The following is a 16,186-nucleotide window of genomic DNA, read 5'->3' on the forward strand; positions in this document are numbered from 1 at the left end:
TTGTGACAATAAGGAGGATTTAGCAATTTTTTACACTCATTTCTCGGAAGTTGTGCTCTTTTAACGCAGACATAAACACCTCTCATATCTCTGCTCAAATTTAGTTCCTTTTTTTCTGACCTTTTAATATTTTACTACTTCGCTTAACCGATAAATGGAAGATGCATTGAAGCGTGCGGTTGAAGGACGCTTAAATGAACATGAATTAATAAAACTCGGAAAATTGAGAAGTAAAGGTAATAAGTTAGAGATAAAGTGAGGTCATGTTCGTTTGATAGGACCAAGGGAGTAAAATGAATTTCTTTGGAAATTTTCTTAAAGGTAAAAAAGGAACAATGTGAAGCATTTGACTTTAAATTAAAATCACAGAAAACAAACGATTTTACACATAAAGGCCGACCCCACTGACCTGAGGGCTTGTAAGTGTCAAAAATTTGCCATTTTAATTATGGGAATTTTCACAGTCCTTCATAATTACGTGTGGAGTATAGACTGTATATACAATCCCGTCAAGGATCATGAAAACGGAGGAAAGTTTACAAATTGCTACAGTGGACCTCGTAAGCGTTTATGCACTCCGGCATGCGCATTTTGGCAGAAAATCCTGCTACTGGGATTTCTCTGGAGCCTCTTTAGTTTTAGTACTTTTAGAATCCCCCGCCAAACATACGGCCTTTGTCGATTTCATGCAAGTGGGCAGTTTGACGCTGAACCGAAGGAATTCAGCTGTGTTTCAAATTATCATTTGCATTATCATTACCTTTCATTTTATTGTTTGTAGTGGCGCTAAGAGTACTTTAAAAGGGTTTATTGTTGAGGATCTCCATGGAAAGGTCATATCGTCTAGTAATACAAGTCGAATTGGAAAAATAATATTTGGCCATGAACTTGTTAAGTACGAAGTACTAATAAAAAATGGTAATTCGAACTTCATCATAATGATCATGAAAAAAGCATATTTAACATTTCCATCATGAACGTTTTTCAAACAAAATATATATGGGAGTAAAGCTAAAGAATAATCAGGCAGTTAAACCCAGCTGGCTTTGCGACCATCTTTCATGTTATTTATGACCACACTTTTATCCGAATCCTCTCAATACCAATGTATACTTCCAGTTCATGGAATGAGTAGACACTTAAACGAGGTTTTGCTGCAAAGTTTATTTTATGAACTAGTCGGCACACGAAAAAACACTAATTATGACCGGTATGTTTACAACAACTGAAGAAAGTGTCAAAAAGAGCCACATAAATACACGCGATGCGGCCGCGGCCTTGCCAAGGGTCCAAAACAATGCACCAACCAGACCATGACAGATGGTTTCAGATCATAACCGTACTCTTATGGGTGAAAAACATGTAAATTTAGCTTTTAATGTATAATGAAATGTGTTCAAACGATACTTCTTCGCGTGTTCCTCCAATTGGAAGGTAATTCGAAGCACTCATGTTTGCCTCATGTTGTTCAAAACCAAAACGCTGTTGGCTGTATGGACGAGATTTATTTCCAGCGGTGTTTTTCTTCTATATTTCTGAAAGATTGACGTTTAATGCAATACAGAGGCTAAGGTAAAAGCACAACGCGACGATTCTAAGTGTACCTTTGTTCCAGAAGTGCATTTCTCTTTTAACTTACTTGGGACCAAAATGATTGCAATTATAGACCTGATAATGAATTTCGCCTTAAAGCGAACGCAACGCTTTGTTTGAGGCCGCTGAAACTCTCCTTTATGCGCTTAGAAACGAAGTAAATGACTTTTCCTTGAAATGAGATAATCCATCCTTTCAACTTCATAATTGTATGAATTCATTTTTCATGGAAATATGTCAACAATTAGCTCTAATTATTACACGACTAAATCAGTTCACATGCACTCACTCCATAAATGATCTAACACTTTAAATCGTCTCAGTTAAATGTTAATTACCATGTTCTTGGGTGGCCACTGTTTTGGCAGATGGAAACTTTTTAAACATTTAGTTTTAACTCTTACATCACCATATCAACCCACACCCCGGTACTCCATTAATGATCTCACACTTAAACTCCCCTCAATTAAGCGAGTTGTCATGTTCACGGGTGGCCACTGTTTCCGAAGGTAACTTCTACGATGAATTGGTAGCTAGCGTATGTTGGGACAGGCGACAAGTTCCAGTAACTGGGGCAATGCTTAGGTTGTTGTTAGCTGTTCGCAGCTCGTTCCTCATAAATTGTGCTGTGTTCTGCTCCGGGTGACGAATAATTACATAAACCTTTGGAGCGTACATGCATGCTAGCACACCATAGGAGCTTATAAGAGCAGTTGTGCACGAAACCACGGCCACATACCACCCCTGTAAAGATGATTGTACAGGATAGAAAGTGATCCAAGAGAGAAGGAGAATGTACATAGCAAACCCAATAAAGCGAGCTTCGTTAAAGTTCTCTGGAAGAGTCCTTGCTTTGAACGCGTAGTAGGCGCAGACGAGCGATAACAATATCAGATACGTCAGCATTGTGACTTCTAGTGCTCTTCCAAGCAGCGTTTGATAAGGTTTGCATGTAAACAAAATGTATTTTCCTTTTTCGATATAGGTTATTTTACACGGCGGATCAAGAGCACCCCATAAGACTGCCAGGACAACTTCTATCACGTTTAACAGAAAAACGGATGTAAGCTGCCCGCTTGTGCTCGAACTGGTCCTCCTTATCCATTTTGTGACATAAGTGACTTGAAAGGCCCTTAGCAACTTCATGGTCTTAACTAAAAGCACCGAGACACTGATAGACGAAGTTATATATCGCCAAGGCTCGAGTACAGCACAGATCAGTTGAGTTGGTTGAGAAATCGTTATCATTGGTAAAACAAAACCAACAGCAATGTTAACTAGTAACAAGAAGCTTAATTCACGATTTGCTGCTTTCACAATAGGACTTCGACCGTGGCAGACCAAAACGATCGCCGTAAAGAAGGTTAACAGGAAACCCAAACTTGTAAACATCGAGAGGATAATTCCGGATACACTATTCCAGTGCAGGTTTTCAATTGGAAGTGCTAAGCACGCTGTTTTATCGGTGTTTGTTGTTTGGGTCTCCTCGCATTTAAAACAGTTTGTTGATCCTGTACGCGGGTTTACTTCCCCATCCGGGCATTCAAGACACTGCCAGCAGCACGAGACTGTAGGCGTTTGCCACGTTCCCGGCGGACACTGCTCCAGACATACTGATTTTGGAATCCCTTTTGTGTCATTTGCGAATACTCTGTTTTCAAAATTCCATATTATGGCGCTCTCGTTAATCTTCATTATTGGGTCACTATTTGCATCCCATTTTCCTATCTTTACTTTAACATGTTTGTCATTTCTCGCTTTGCCATCAACACCCGGCCGCTGAAAGCTGACAATATCGTATGCTGCCTGAAGAGGGTCGCCATGGTCATCGAATTCAACCCGACCCGTTAATCCATCGAAACTCACGTTACGAAGGTACAAGAGTACGTCTGATGAGCGAACAAAGGGCTTCGTCGGTGGACAATCTCCACCTGGAAGCAAGCCCGACGGTTTCTTGCAGCGGTAGATCATGTCAAGCGCATGTGCAATGGCATATATGGCGTCGATTTGATAAGGAATAAAGTCGTCAGACATTTTCATGTATAAATCATTTGAAATTTTCAAATCGTCTGGACACTCATCATATTTCGTATTATTCTTTATGGAGCAATTAAATTCTTCTCTCCATAAGATGTCAAACCAAGGATTTGGGTTTATTTGGGTTTTATGAATTTTTGGTGTCAAATTTTTTAGATACTCCTCGTAATTCCAGTAACGGAACTGCCTTGGCTGAACTCCAAGGTAAACTCCAAGACTCATCAATTCACTTCCAAGAAACTCAGGCGTTTTCGTCGACAACGAATCACTCATGATCCATACTCGATCTCTTAAATTCTGCTTGTGCGCTTCTCTTGTCAAATCTCTGGCAATTACGTCTCCAACCCAAAAGACAATAACTTTGATACTTTCTACCCTCTTCAGCTTTGCGACGATTGGTTTCAACTGGTTTTCGTACCGCGTAGGTGTGATATACTCCACAAGTCCGATACAAAACGTTTCTCGTTGAAGCGATTCGTGTTCTAGGGCGCGAAAACCATAAATTCCGTACGAATGTTCCACAGCTATTACCGCAACATAAGTCCAACCGAAGTAGTCGATGAGGTCTGCCATAGCTCTTGCTTGAAAGCCATCAGGTGGAACTGCCCTTAGAAACTTGCTATAAAAGGGCCAGCTGAGTTCTTGACTCGACGCTGACGGGCTGATAGCAGGGATGTTGACAACTTGAAGAAGGCCAGCAACTTGTAAAGAGTTTCGAGAGCCATAAGGTCCCACTATTGCTGCAATAGGTATGGTACCGTTATCGTTTGATTTCAAGCAATGCATACATGCACTGCAAGTGACGTAGGAAGCACTTAATGTGTCATTTTGGTAAGCCAAAACCCCATCGCTTTGCCGCGGCAAATGAAGGTGGGTGCTAAAGTGGTACGTGTGTTCCATAGCCTTTTGTCTATCCATACAGTAGTTTCTAATATCGTACCCAAGCTGCACGTTAGGGAGGATATTTACGTTCTTGTTTATTTGCTCAATGGCGAAGAGAGCAGCTTGGACACGGTTTATTCCTGGGAGAAACACATCCTTGCATCCATCTTTCGTGTTTTTCCTGTGTAGCGTGAGGAGCCCGCCGATTATCTCGTCACCCGGTTTATAAATTCTGTCAGTTTCTCCTTTTATGGTGGTGGCATATTTCCCGGCGTAGAGACAGATAGCAAGCACAAGTGTTAGAAAACGAGCCATTGTTGCACCGATTCACGTTTTCCCCAATCCTCGCCTTGCCTATTTCACCGCCATCTAGAAATGAAGTGTGATAGGGTGAAAAAAAATAGACATTCAACCTATTATTTATAAAGATGCCTAATTTTGGGAATTCTGCATTGCCATCTAGCTAAAAATATAATAGATTTCAAAGTTTCAAGGATACAGACGTACTGAATTTAAAAAAATAACTTATCTTAAACATTGAGCGATTAACACACAATATGTTAGATTTGCCCACAGTTTAAAGTTTGTAGTTTTCATTTGTTTCATCAGGACAACCCAGTGGTTCGTTTCGGAGGAATATCTGTTCAGGACATGGCATTTCCCGCTTCAGAAATTTGTATTAACTGTTAAAGAAAAATTAGCCGGCTTTCTTTTACTATCTGTCACCTCAAACTTTCGTAACACTTTTAAAAAACCTACCTTTTGTTTGTTTTCGGAAAGGCAAATGTTTTGTTCAAAGTGCGAAAAGGCCAACTAGCATTTTCAGAAAGTCAACGCTGAACAATGAAATTCGGGAAATAAAATTCAGGGTCGTTAAATTTTCTGAAATTTAAATTTTCAGCTATAAAGGATCCGGGGAGATCAAACTGTGTTGCTTACAAAGATTTTCCATCAAACGCTCTGGCCTAAGAACACAACATTAACAGCTTGGATTACATTTTTCTCATTTAGTGTCCCTATTTAATCACACAAGAGAATGCAGTTTTAACGAGAAAATGTTTTCGCAATATTGTACAATTTTAAAATCTTACCACGCACAGTGATGAAGAAAGTAACACAAGGGTAAACGGCAAGTTGACTGCTTTTCGAAGTGCCTCGCCTAAAGCAAATTATTTTGGAAACTTTATCGAAAAAAAAAAAGCGTTTCAACGTGTGCTTCCGAATCCTCGGTAGAGAATTTATTTATATTTACGAGTGATTTGGATTAAGAGGGATCAACATATTCAGTTTTTGCCTTGGCAAAAGATAAAACCATGTTCAATAATTATGAAAGGCCCTCAGGTGGACTACGAATATCGACGTCAACGTGAATTATGCGCAATGCGTGGGAACTACTTCCTACACAAAATTTTGCTAGATTTACGAAAAAATGACAGAAATGGCTAGACGTTAACTGATTATATCAAATGTGGATTCTTGAGTTTTACATCAGTAAAGAAATTTGAATCCAGCTGCCGACTAACCTAGATATATCTAATGGATTTTTAAACGGAGTCAAGAAAAATGGGTGTGAATTGAAATAAAATTAATGATCCCTTTTAAATTTATAACATTTCAAAAATGTTCTTCTTTACAAAAAAAGTATCGGATACCTTGGTTTATACAGTAGAATGTATATAATTTGGTGCATTTTACAAACGGATACTTTTCATTTAGCCTATTTTCTGACGTTGGAAGAAACCGAACAATCAAAGAAAGTTTAAATTGAAAGGACGTTGTATAAAAGGAAAAGAGGGTGGTCTTCGTGTTAAGTGACAAGTAAGTGCTAATACATTTGGAAAAAATATGTTAAGAACGTTATATACGACTGCGCTAATGTAACCGAAATTCCCTCACAAACGCATATTATTTTCGCAGTAATGTAGATAGAAATAAATAACGTGCCAGATCCATTTCCGTGTCTTTGCATTTATTTGGATTGCAAATGTACACCTGCCTATCAAATGCGTTGTTCTATTGGATATAGGATGCCATATGGATATAGGATGCCATACATTACAATTTGTATGTTTTTCTCGACAAAACAAATCTTACCTTTTTGTCTCAATTTTCTCCAAAGAACAGGCCCCGTAGGGTAAACGAAACATGACTTCGACAAAGACGTCCACTCGTTATAAAAATAGCTAACAGTTTTGCAACATAAGACATTTCTTCATTTAAAATTCCCCGTACCCGAAACAGGTTTTTTTAAAATTATTTTATTATGGTTGGTTTGATCGTGGATTTTACATCTTTCGAGGAATTATATACCATTCTCGACGTTCAGCAAAATAACAACAGCGTCGTTCTAAAATTATTTGCAGTTAGTAATTGAATATCGCCGCAAAAGCAGTTTTAATCAGAAGTAAAATTTGTTTTGCATAAAAAAGGTATTGCGTATTTCATCTATTATATGCAACCTTTTTGATACGATATGATGTTACTTCTTTTATAAAGGGCCTTTTAATGATATTGGCAACCAATTTTGATACTAAGAGATAATAACCGAAACAACATCTTAAATGTAATATTTTTTACTCTTTCGTGAATGGATTGATTAGAAAATATGTAGTAGCTTCCGGAGCTACTGAAAATTTTATTACTTTTTATATGTTTTATACGACTTTGATATTCCTTGATAGATATTGCTTCTCCTTGACTCGTGAAATCTTTAGAACTGTAAAATATTGGCCTGTTTGTAGACTGAATTTCTGCTATACAATCCTCTACTGACTTAAAGATTCTTGAATGATATCTATGTCACTATTTGAGAACGCTTACTTTTTAACAAGTTGCCCAGCTTGCGGCAAAAGCAAGATATAAACAACTAGAGGAAAAGGACTGAATACAAAGTGGTTTGCAGGCAAAGCGGCCTACGTTAGGTTATTAAAATGAATCAGAGTCGCTAAACACTGAAATCGAAATGCACTCTGAACGTATAGGGAATTCCTGCCGTTGTTGTTCGAGATCTTTTTAGGGGATACGAAATTTCCACTACCTGGCAATTCGATCTTTTCAGATCCTTTTGCCGCGAATGTTTTTAAGGGAAATGATAATTTTTCAGGAAGATGAATCTTATTGACCCCCTACTTTACAAAATTCATTGCATATAAATTATTTTGAGCGATTAACTTTGAATAATTTGCGCTCAGTTAAAAACTTTGCTGGATGCTTCTGAATTGTAATTGCATTTTCCTTCGCTCAGAAATCAAAAAAAGTCGATGTTTCTATTATCTTCTTCATAAATCTTTGATTTAATGATTCAGTAAAGAAAAAGCTATTTTTCCTTTTTGCGCAGTCCAAACATTGAGGGAAATGTAGAAGAAAAACCAACTTGGTGCTTTTAGTTCTTATAAAACGCCTTGCTCGCGTTACCCTGATTACAACTGGCATTTTTTTTCTTATCTTACTAAACTGGCGGTCTTAAAATATCAGAGTTGTGACTAACCGAATCCAACTTTGAGTATATTCTAATGCTACCAAATCTTTAGCGTTACATTACTTTTCTAGCACTGAAATAAATGTCGATATTTTCCCTGTCATCAAGTATTGACTATAGTTGGTCTTTTTCTCGCAGTACAAACAAAGACAAACATCACATATCTATTAATTCAGCAAAGGATATATGCGCAAATAGCTGATAAACAAGGTTGCAACACATTAGCGGGTAAATTTATTTTTTTCCAAATTTTAGCTTAAAAATAAGAAGCTTTATTTTCAAGACCTTCAACATCGTGTCACAAAATAAACTGAAATCACAAGTACGACTGTTTGATTTAATCTTAGTTTGCACAGTTGCTTTCATGTCGTTAAATGAATTTTGTCATGTAATAAAAAGGGTGGTTAGTTTCCCAACCCATTACTGACTGATAAACCATATGGTTACAGACTAAAAATTATTTTGTACCAATGAAACCATAGCATAGAAAGAAGGAACAAGAAAAGACAATCACGTTCAATTTATGTCATCATCTCGCGTTGTGGTTTTGAGGCGTTCCGAAATATGATATTATCCGAGAAGAAAATACGAAAAACTTACCGTTGAAGGGCAAATGTAATATCTATTTTCAATGAGATTCTTGGCCTGAATCCTTAAAACCCTTGTTCCAAAAATTTCGTTGCCACTTAAAGAAAAACAAAAGAGCCGTTTCATACCAAAACGTATATGCTTACTCGACAGCGCTCGCGGAAGTCTCCAGTTAGCACGCAGCAGCTGCCAAATGTAAATATGTCAATCAATCAATCAAACGTCCTTTTGAGACGAATGTCATTTTAACTTCATTCGACGTCATCGGAAATAAATTTTGTTTTATCAAAGATCTTACTGAACTTTTAATTAAAACTATCTACATGTATATTTTTATTGGGAATTTCATTATGGCCCTAAACGCCTCTTGTGGTTATTAATAAGTGGCGTTAGGAATAGTATATGAGCTGGAGAATTACTTATCAGTTCAATACTGAGTACCAATTAAAGAAACTCAATTCGATGAAAATGATTTTGCAATCATCAAAATGCTTTACGGGATTACGGAGCGTTGCTTAACGAAATCGCCGTCTTAAATGGCAACCAATCTTATTACAGAGAAGTGTGAATGAAAGCCTTTTAAGAGTCGATTTACAAGATGGCTTAGAGTCAGGTCTTCAATCAGATCTATATATCAACGTCTTGGAAACACTGCTTTCATCGCTATAATAGGCGTTGAATTAGCATAACCAAAGCTAAACGTGGTATTTTGAACAGATAATCTTAGCTTTCAAACCAACTGTCAACTAACGATAGCAAATACAGAACAGGCACCATGCTTGGTTGTTGTTTTGTCGATGAGGTCGATATTGTGTATTTACTTGGGTTGAAAAAACGAAAATTAAAGTCTGTGGTTGTTCTGTTCTTCTCAGTAGTATTTAATATTGAAATCGTCTTTCTGTTCTGTTTACTTTTTAATCTCAATTTTCTAGGAAATCACCTTTGCACTTTTTAGTAATACACAAGGAAAAGTGTTTTTCGATTTCCAAACATTGAGAACTAGGTTGATAAAACGAGGCTCAGTCGATTTAAAAAAAAAAAAAAAAACCAACCTCGAGGCGTTGGAAATCGGATGAAACACTGTTTCGAGTGTTTGATATAACTTCTCAACCCATCAGTAATTCTTGGAGAAATTCAAATTAAAAGTTCACCACATTTTATGATAATTAAGATGATGATTATACATCTATGCGTATGCATGTTCAATGTACAAAAAATATTGTGGTTGACAAAAAACATACAGATATATCACTCACTAAGGTCACTCCCGTGCACTCCTGTACTGTCGTGGATAAACCATTTTGCGTCTCCATAAGCCTCGATCATAATTATACGTAGTTTTACGATTCATTTGGTGTTAACGTTAATATGATTAATATGACTATGTAATATATTTTAAGATTTACTGTAGCTCTGCCATTGATTTTGGTCCAATGTATACTTTGTTCTAATTATTTAACTGAGGGAGCCCATTCCTTATAAGCCCGGTGGCTTCCCTTGGGCTTTTTCAACCTCGTTCCAAGAGTCTCTCATCTTCCCGCCCCCTGGAGCGAGAGAGAAGAGACCCTGGTTTGGGCTGGTCACGTGTCTTCCAGACTTAAGCAGATTACAAATAAGCGGTTTGAGGGAGGGGCAGATAAGTGGCGAATTTGTCTCCACTCAGTCCACTGACGAGCGTTGCTTGTCGGCAATCAAAACAAACTAAACATGAAGCGCTTCGGACCGAATTAATGTTAAATGGGAGTATTCAGCAGACGCCCAAAAAGATCAGTAAATCTTCCACTATTAGTACTGCAAACATCAGTTGTTGCAGGCTTTGTAAATCAGTTGGAGATGTACCTTGCTCGAAGAACATTTATGCAAAAGGAAATCGCGCATTGCTCGCCGCTGCTGAGGACATCTATCGACGGCCGTTGAGACAAGATAAATTGTTGCCACAGCTATTAATTATGTACGTAGGCCTTGCGAAAGACGCTTGAAAACTTTTATTTCCTTCAAAACAGTGATCAGTGAAAGTCAGAATTCTCTCGAAACAGTGAAGCGTTACTGGCCTAGAACTCATCTTTAACATTTCCAAAGAAACGGCAACTGAAGAGATCAACAAGATTAGGATCGAAACCGCGGTCTCGTCTGACCATTGCCTAAAATGCCACATGCATGCATGCTGTCAGAATTTACTAACGGCCGAAGGACTCGTAGCAACCCTTGTCCAGAGCATCACAGAAGAATTGCCTAATCTTTCTATGGCGTATCAAAACGCAGGAGGAAAATACTAAGTTCCCGTAACACAAACTTCACAGTTACAGAGCGGAGCGATAACAAAAATACAGCCGTATTATAAACTAAAGCGGCCTTTAGACCTCAATTTAATGCATTGCATTGCTTTCAAAGAAGCTACAGTGCTAAAGAAAGGATCGAAAGACAGGCCTGTCAACCCCATTATTAACGCAAAAATCGAGCAAACAAACGACTCGTCCCTGAGGAATTTTTTTGCTCTGTAAACACGTGACCAGCTCAAACCAGGGTCTCTTCTCTCTCGCTCCAGGGGGGCAGGAAGATGAGAAAACCTGGGAACGAGGTTGGGGCTTCCTCGCCATTGGTGTTTAAATAACAATAAATGATAAAATTGCATTTACACAATTTATGGCAAAACAATAAACTGAAACTGAAACAGATGTATTTGTTCCATGTCTGTTGTGGAATGTCCTGGTAAGCTGAACTGAAATAAGAAGGATCTGGAGCAGACGAGTTGGTATGACTTGGATTCTTAGTAGCTTGCCTGTGTCCGGCGAATCTTTTTTGGAGTGAGCGTTTTGTTTTTGCTTTATATTGTTCAAAATATTACATTTTTGAAACTATGACATAAATTAAAATAGTAGAATTACACGTCAAGCGGTGTTCAATTTTCCCCTTTTGTGTAGAATTGAAAGTGTAGAGAGAATGCCTCCACCCACTTTTGGCCATTTTTGGAAAGAAATTGCATTTTTATGGGTCAGAATTTCAAATTGTCATTTTGCTGCAATAGTTGTCGGATTTCTCGCGGAGCACTTCACTCAGACCCCTTGCGGCATTGTCTTTCAGGCCGAAGAAAATATCTTCTTCAAATCTCGAAAGCGCAAATCTCATGCAAGTAAGTGAGGGAAATTTTCCTGTTTCTGCCGCCGAAGAAAACACCTTCTTCATTTCTTGAAGTACACCCTGCATGGTGCTGCAGAGCAAGAAATTTGCACGTTACGAAAACGTCAATGACAGCTTACTATCATATTTCGATTCTTGTTCGCTTAATTCACAAATATCGACGCTAAACGTTTTGTCGTAAAATTGGAAAAGGAAGCAACTCGATATCTTTTTTGTCTTTTTGCGAACGGTCGATGCAAAGCATGAAGCGTCAATAGATTGTAATGGATTAACTTATTGCTTAAATGAATGGTAACTGGCACAGGCGCACAAGCGTAATGTAAGAGTCTGTATGGAGAATTGAAGCTGCGATTTCCTAAGGATGAATAATCACTTGAAAATGTATAATCCCTATAACGTGCCCCGAGTGGGGAGGGCCGGGTCTGATATTTTTTGAATCGACAAATCCGATAAAGGCCTTTCTTTTTTTGGCATACTTGTGTCGTTGGCGGCACACCACGAAATTGAGGATATTTATGTTTCATGTCAAGTTCCATTCCCGTTCGAATCCACATTCAATTTCATTCATAGGACATCCTGTCTCGTTTCTTCAAGTTTAAACAAGGTTTAAGAACACCGTTTAAGGAGTCTTGTAAATTATATTCGCTCCGTTGCTTCTCCAACAAGATTGCGCACAGCTACAAAGGGTCATTTTTATGTTCAATTTCTTTTCAAACCGTCTCCTTACTGCTGTTGTAAGCATTGATCAATACCTTGCTCTTCACCTTCACTTGAGATATCAAGAAGTTGTGACCGTTAAAAGAGTAACTTGGAATCTTGAGAGTTTTAGTTTACGGAATCGTTCGCTACCTATTGTTCAATTTCTTAAGGCATTCTGATTTAATACAGCGCCTTGCCATTCAGTTGTGTATCATTGAGCTGCATTGCTGTTAACACGATGCTGTGCGACAAAGTGTGCTGCCTTGTAAAACGCCATCAACACCAGATAGCTCGCCAAATTCATTCCCAGTCAGTTTAAAGAACCGTGAGCATGATTAGTTTGTTTTAGAAAGACTTTAATCCGGTGTGTTCTACGTACACTTAGTGTTTGCCTTAAGCTATTTGCCATACCTGACAGCAGTTTCCGTTGCCAGCATCTCAGGACCAAAAATGTCACATTCTCTGATCCTATTTTACGATAATTCTTGCACAATTATTTGCATGCACCCGTCGTTGTTGTTTTTGTGGATACTTTTGAATATACGAACACCTGTTGTTAAGTACACAGTGCGTGAGAATTTGCATATGTGCTGTAAAGTTTATATAATGCTGTGTGAATAAGTGAATGATCATCGCAGTTATATACGCAACTTAAGCAGTTCCGAAAAGAAATCCTGAAAAAGTAAAACAATAGGGGTTCGAACCCAAGACCTCTTCGATACCGGTGCCGTGCTTTCTCAATTGAGCTATCATTAAAGCTGACTGGGAGCTGGTCATTTTATGAATTCGTAATATACCTGTAGAAGTGATGAGATGAAAGTGAATATATGAAAATTCATACCTTTGAACTGCGGAAGAAAGAATTAATGAATAATTGAATGATCATCGCAGTTAGTATGCAATGACCATCGCAATTGTATACACAACAGTTATACACGATCATTCACTTATTCATTCTTTCTTGCGTAATTCAAATGCCTGAATTCTCATATATTCACTTCCATAATACTGTGTCTTTCACTATTCTACCAACGTTGCCCTCTTGAGGCCTCCAACCACCCGTAGATCTCCATGGGTGCTGACCTGAGTCGTAGTAAGGTTTAAACTGTCTGGATACACGATGGGATATCTCCCTGGACTTGTTATAGGGATTGGTCCCTTGGAATTCTCCTCCCATTTTTCTCAAGGAAATCTAGATGCAGAGACCATAATTTATATCCTGAATTCAAACTGGTCTCAACTGATGGTACAAGACCCCGGAAATTGTCCCTCCGAATAATGCTTGTCTCTAGGAATGAATTTCTTCGGACAAGTTCTGTGGCCAGGCCCCTCGTTTCAAAAATGCAAGGGACTTGCTCCATGGACTAGTCCCGGGGACGTTTTCCCTCGCTTTTGCCTGTCTTAAATATGCCACCAACGACTACATTGTTCCTGGTACGTGAGGCTTTTAGAAAATAGTGAGGGTCAAACAGATTTCATCCACGCCCATAAAATCTGAACATGACTTGTAAACGTACCGTAGTTCTTGTGTTTTCCAGTTTTTCAAGGGATTTCTCCTTGCTTGAGTCCTGCGTCCCAATCGCACTGACCCCTGTTGGTCGCGTTCATGTATTTTTTCATCTTATGTCATTTCATTTATTTATGTATTTATGGTGCCTAATAAAGGTGGTTAATTAAAAAGAAAACATTTTCCCAGTACAAATGTGTCGAACGCAGGTATCACGTAGAAAGGATGTAATCACTTTTTCAATGTCGATAACATTTCTCAGTTCTGTGATTTTTCCCGCAAACTAGAAATTTCAGTGTTTTGTACACTCTTTTTATACATGGATTGTTTTATTTAAACAGTGTGTGACTTGTCAAACATGCACTTTTGAGCCCCAAATTCCATTTCATTATATAAAAACTTTTAAATCAATTTTCTCACAGAACTGTATACAAAGCATTGCACAGGATTGATTTGTTTGTTTTGTGGCTTTATTAAATTTACCGAGAAGAAAAATTAAGTAATTTAAAGCTCAAGGGCCCCATGGTTCAATTATTAATGTGTTGTCCAAGCAGATGATTTTGTGATAACAGGCAGCCTTTCTTTTTCTTGCCATATCATTTATATATGTTTTCTCTTTTTTTCTTTTCCTTTTTTTTTTTTTGCTTAGTTTTGTTTTTTGTTTGTTTGTTCGTTTTTTTCGTGAGTTTGTTTTTTCGCCGAGCATGCGATAGAGTAGTATAATAAATGAGCGTAAAGTTTCTGTAGTTTGAACTGTTTACACTTTCGATTCAGGAACAGTTAAGAAATTAAACAACGTTTTGCTGCCGTAGAAATGTCTGTTTAAGCCTTTGTATGGATAAAACATGTGTCCGTAGCGTTTTTTACGGAGAGTCCGTTTAATGTGGACACTTTGGCATGTCCCCTTGGTGTCCGTATTAATCGACACTTACTATTATAGCTGTTGTGCCCTATTTGTCAGTTGGTGGCCCTTCGTAACATTTGATAGCATTTCCAACGATCTTCAGATTTTGTAGTTTTGCTGGCTCCAATTCCTTGTTGTGTTAAACGCTGCAAAACGTTCCAAAACACAAACGGGCAAGTGTAATACAAAAAAGCCGCTTTTTGTTGGAATTTTATCCGTGTTTTATTTGATGTTATCCTTTAAGTAACGTGTATTCTCATGCAAACTCTTATATTAACCCTTTGCATCCCAACAACGCATATATGCGTCGAAAACACTTTTCTTGCTTCTATGAATTGCTTCTTGTTTAACTTAAGCTACAACGTCATGATGATGTGTGAATGGCACCAGCTAATGTATATTGCCATCATCACACCCAGCAAACCGACTTCACCTCCCGATTTTCGCTGCATATCACCGTTCGTTTGGTAACAAAGCCCAAAATGCCAATTTTTCGGCCAAAGAAAAGCACCAAAAATTACATTTTTTATCGTCAATTTTTAATCCAAATAATTTGTTCAAAAATGAAAAGTCTACATTTACAGCAAACCTCAAGGTCAGACCTTGGTGTCTGATTGGAAGTTTTCCCCTCAACGCTTTCCGAGGGCTAAGCTTCAGCCATTTTATCAGACCCAGTCTTGGAGTATCTTTCGTTGCCTTGTTCACGCCCGAACAGAATTCTGTGTAATTCAGTTTTAGCGCAAGCGTAGAACTCCTGCTCTTTCCATTTCATAGTTTTTTTTTTTTTAATAGGTGTCGAGCCACCCAGTACTACCAGCAAAATTTCGAATCCACTGTATATTTTACTTCTCCAAACTCGCCCAAATTGCCTTGGTAGGTCCTGGAATCCATCCACAAAACGGCCAGAGAGACAACTACACTCGTGCGCCTCCATGTCTGCTACACAGCATGTTTGGCGACTCAGTCCGCATGAAACCACCTCTCACCTCTGCTCTCTTTCAGAGGATTGCCTCTACCTACATTCCAGCTTAATGATGCCAGAATGGGCGCTTCTGCAGAGGAAAATGGCTCGAAAAACACTTATAAAGCGGTGATTTTACCAGATTCGTGCTCGTGCACTCGCTCGAACAAACAACAACCGTCACTTTTGCATCACGTGACAATTTAGCCTGAGCCCACAGTTTCTTAAGACCGCAGATATCTTTATTTCATCTCCATTTATGGAAAAATTAAGTGGTTCAGACTATTCATTGTCAAAAAATCATTGAAAAAATAGCACACACAGTATTTAAAGGGTTAATTTTACCTGCCGGTGAATATAACTTTTTAACTGTTACCTATATATGGCTGTCAATGAGCT

The 16,186-nt window shown here is 38.3% G+C and overlaps 1 protein-coding gene across 2 annotated transcripts; it reads right to left on the reverse strand.

Annotated features, from left to right (window-relative positions):
* Nucleotides 1-661: 661 nt before the first annotated feature.
* Nucleotides 662-12,937, reverse strand: LOC146459948 (extracellular calcium-sensing receptor-like). 2 transcript variants are annotated; one of them, XM_085088699.1, is made up of 2 exons: nucleotides 12,827-12,937; nucleotides 662-4,881 (listed from the first exon to the last, which is right to left on the reverse strand). In XM_085088699.1, exon 2 carries the CDS (start codon nucleotides 4,825-4,827, stop codon nucleotides 2,110-2,112), a length of 2,718 nt encoding a protein of 905 aa, XP_084944825.1. In that variant the 5' UTR covers nucleotides 4,828-4,881; nucleotides 12,827-12,937; the 3' UTR covers nucleotides 662-2,109. The 2 variants fall into 2 exon arrangements, with proteins under 2 accessions (XP_084944825.1, XP_084944824.1); XM_085088698.1 differs by lacking the exon at nucleotides 12,827-12,937 and adding an exon at nucleotides 8,591-8,721.
* Between the last annotated feature and the right edge of the window lie 3,249 nt (nucleotides 12,938-16,186).

This window comes from Pavona decussata, unplaced genomic scaffold, assembly GCF_977016875.1.
Source record: "Pavona decussata unplaced genomic scaffold, jaPavDecu1.1 SCAFFOLD_215, whole genome shotgun sequence".
Lineage (NCBI taxonomy): Eukaryota > Metazoa > Cnidaria > Anthozoa > Scleractinia > Agariciidae > Pavona > Pavona decussata.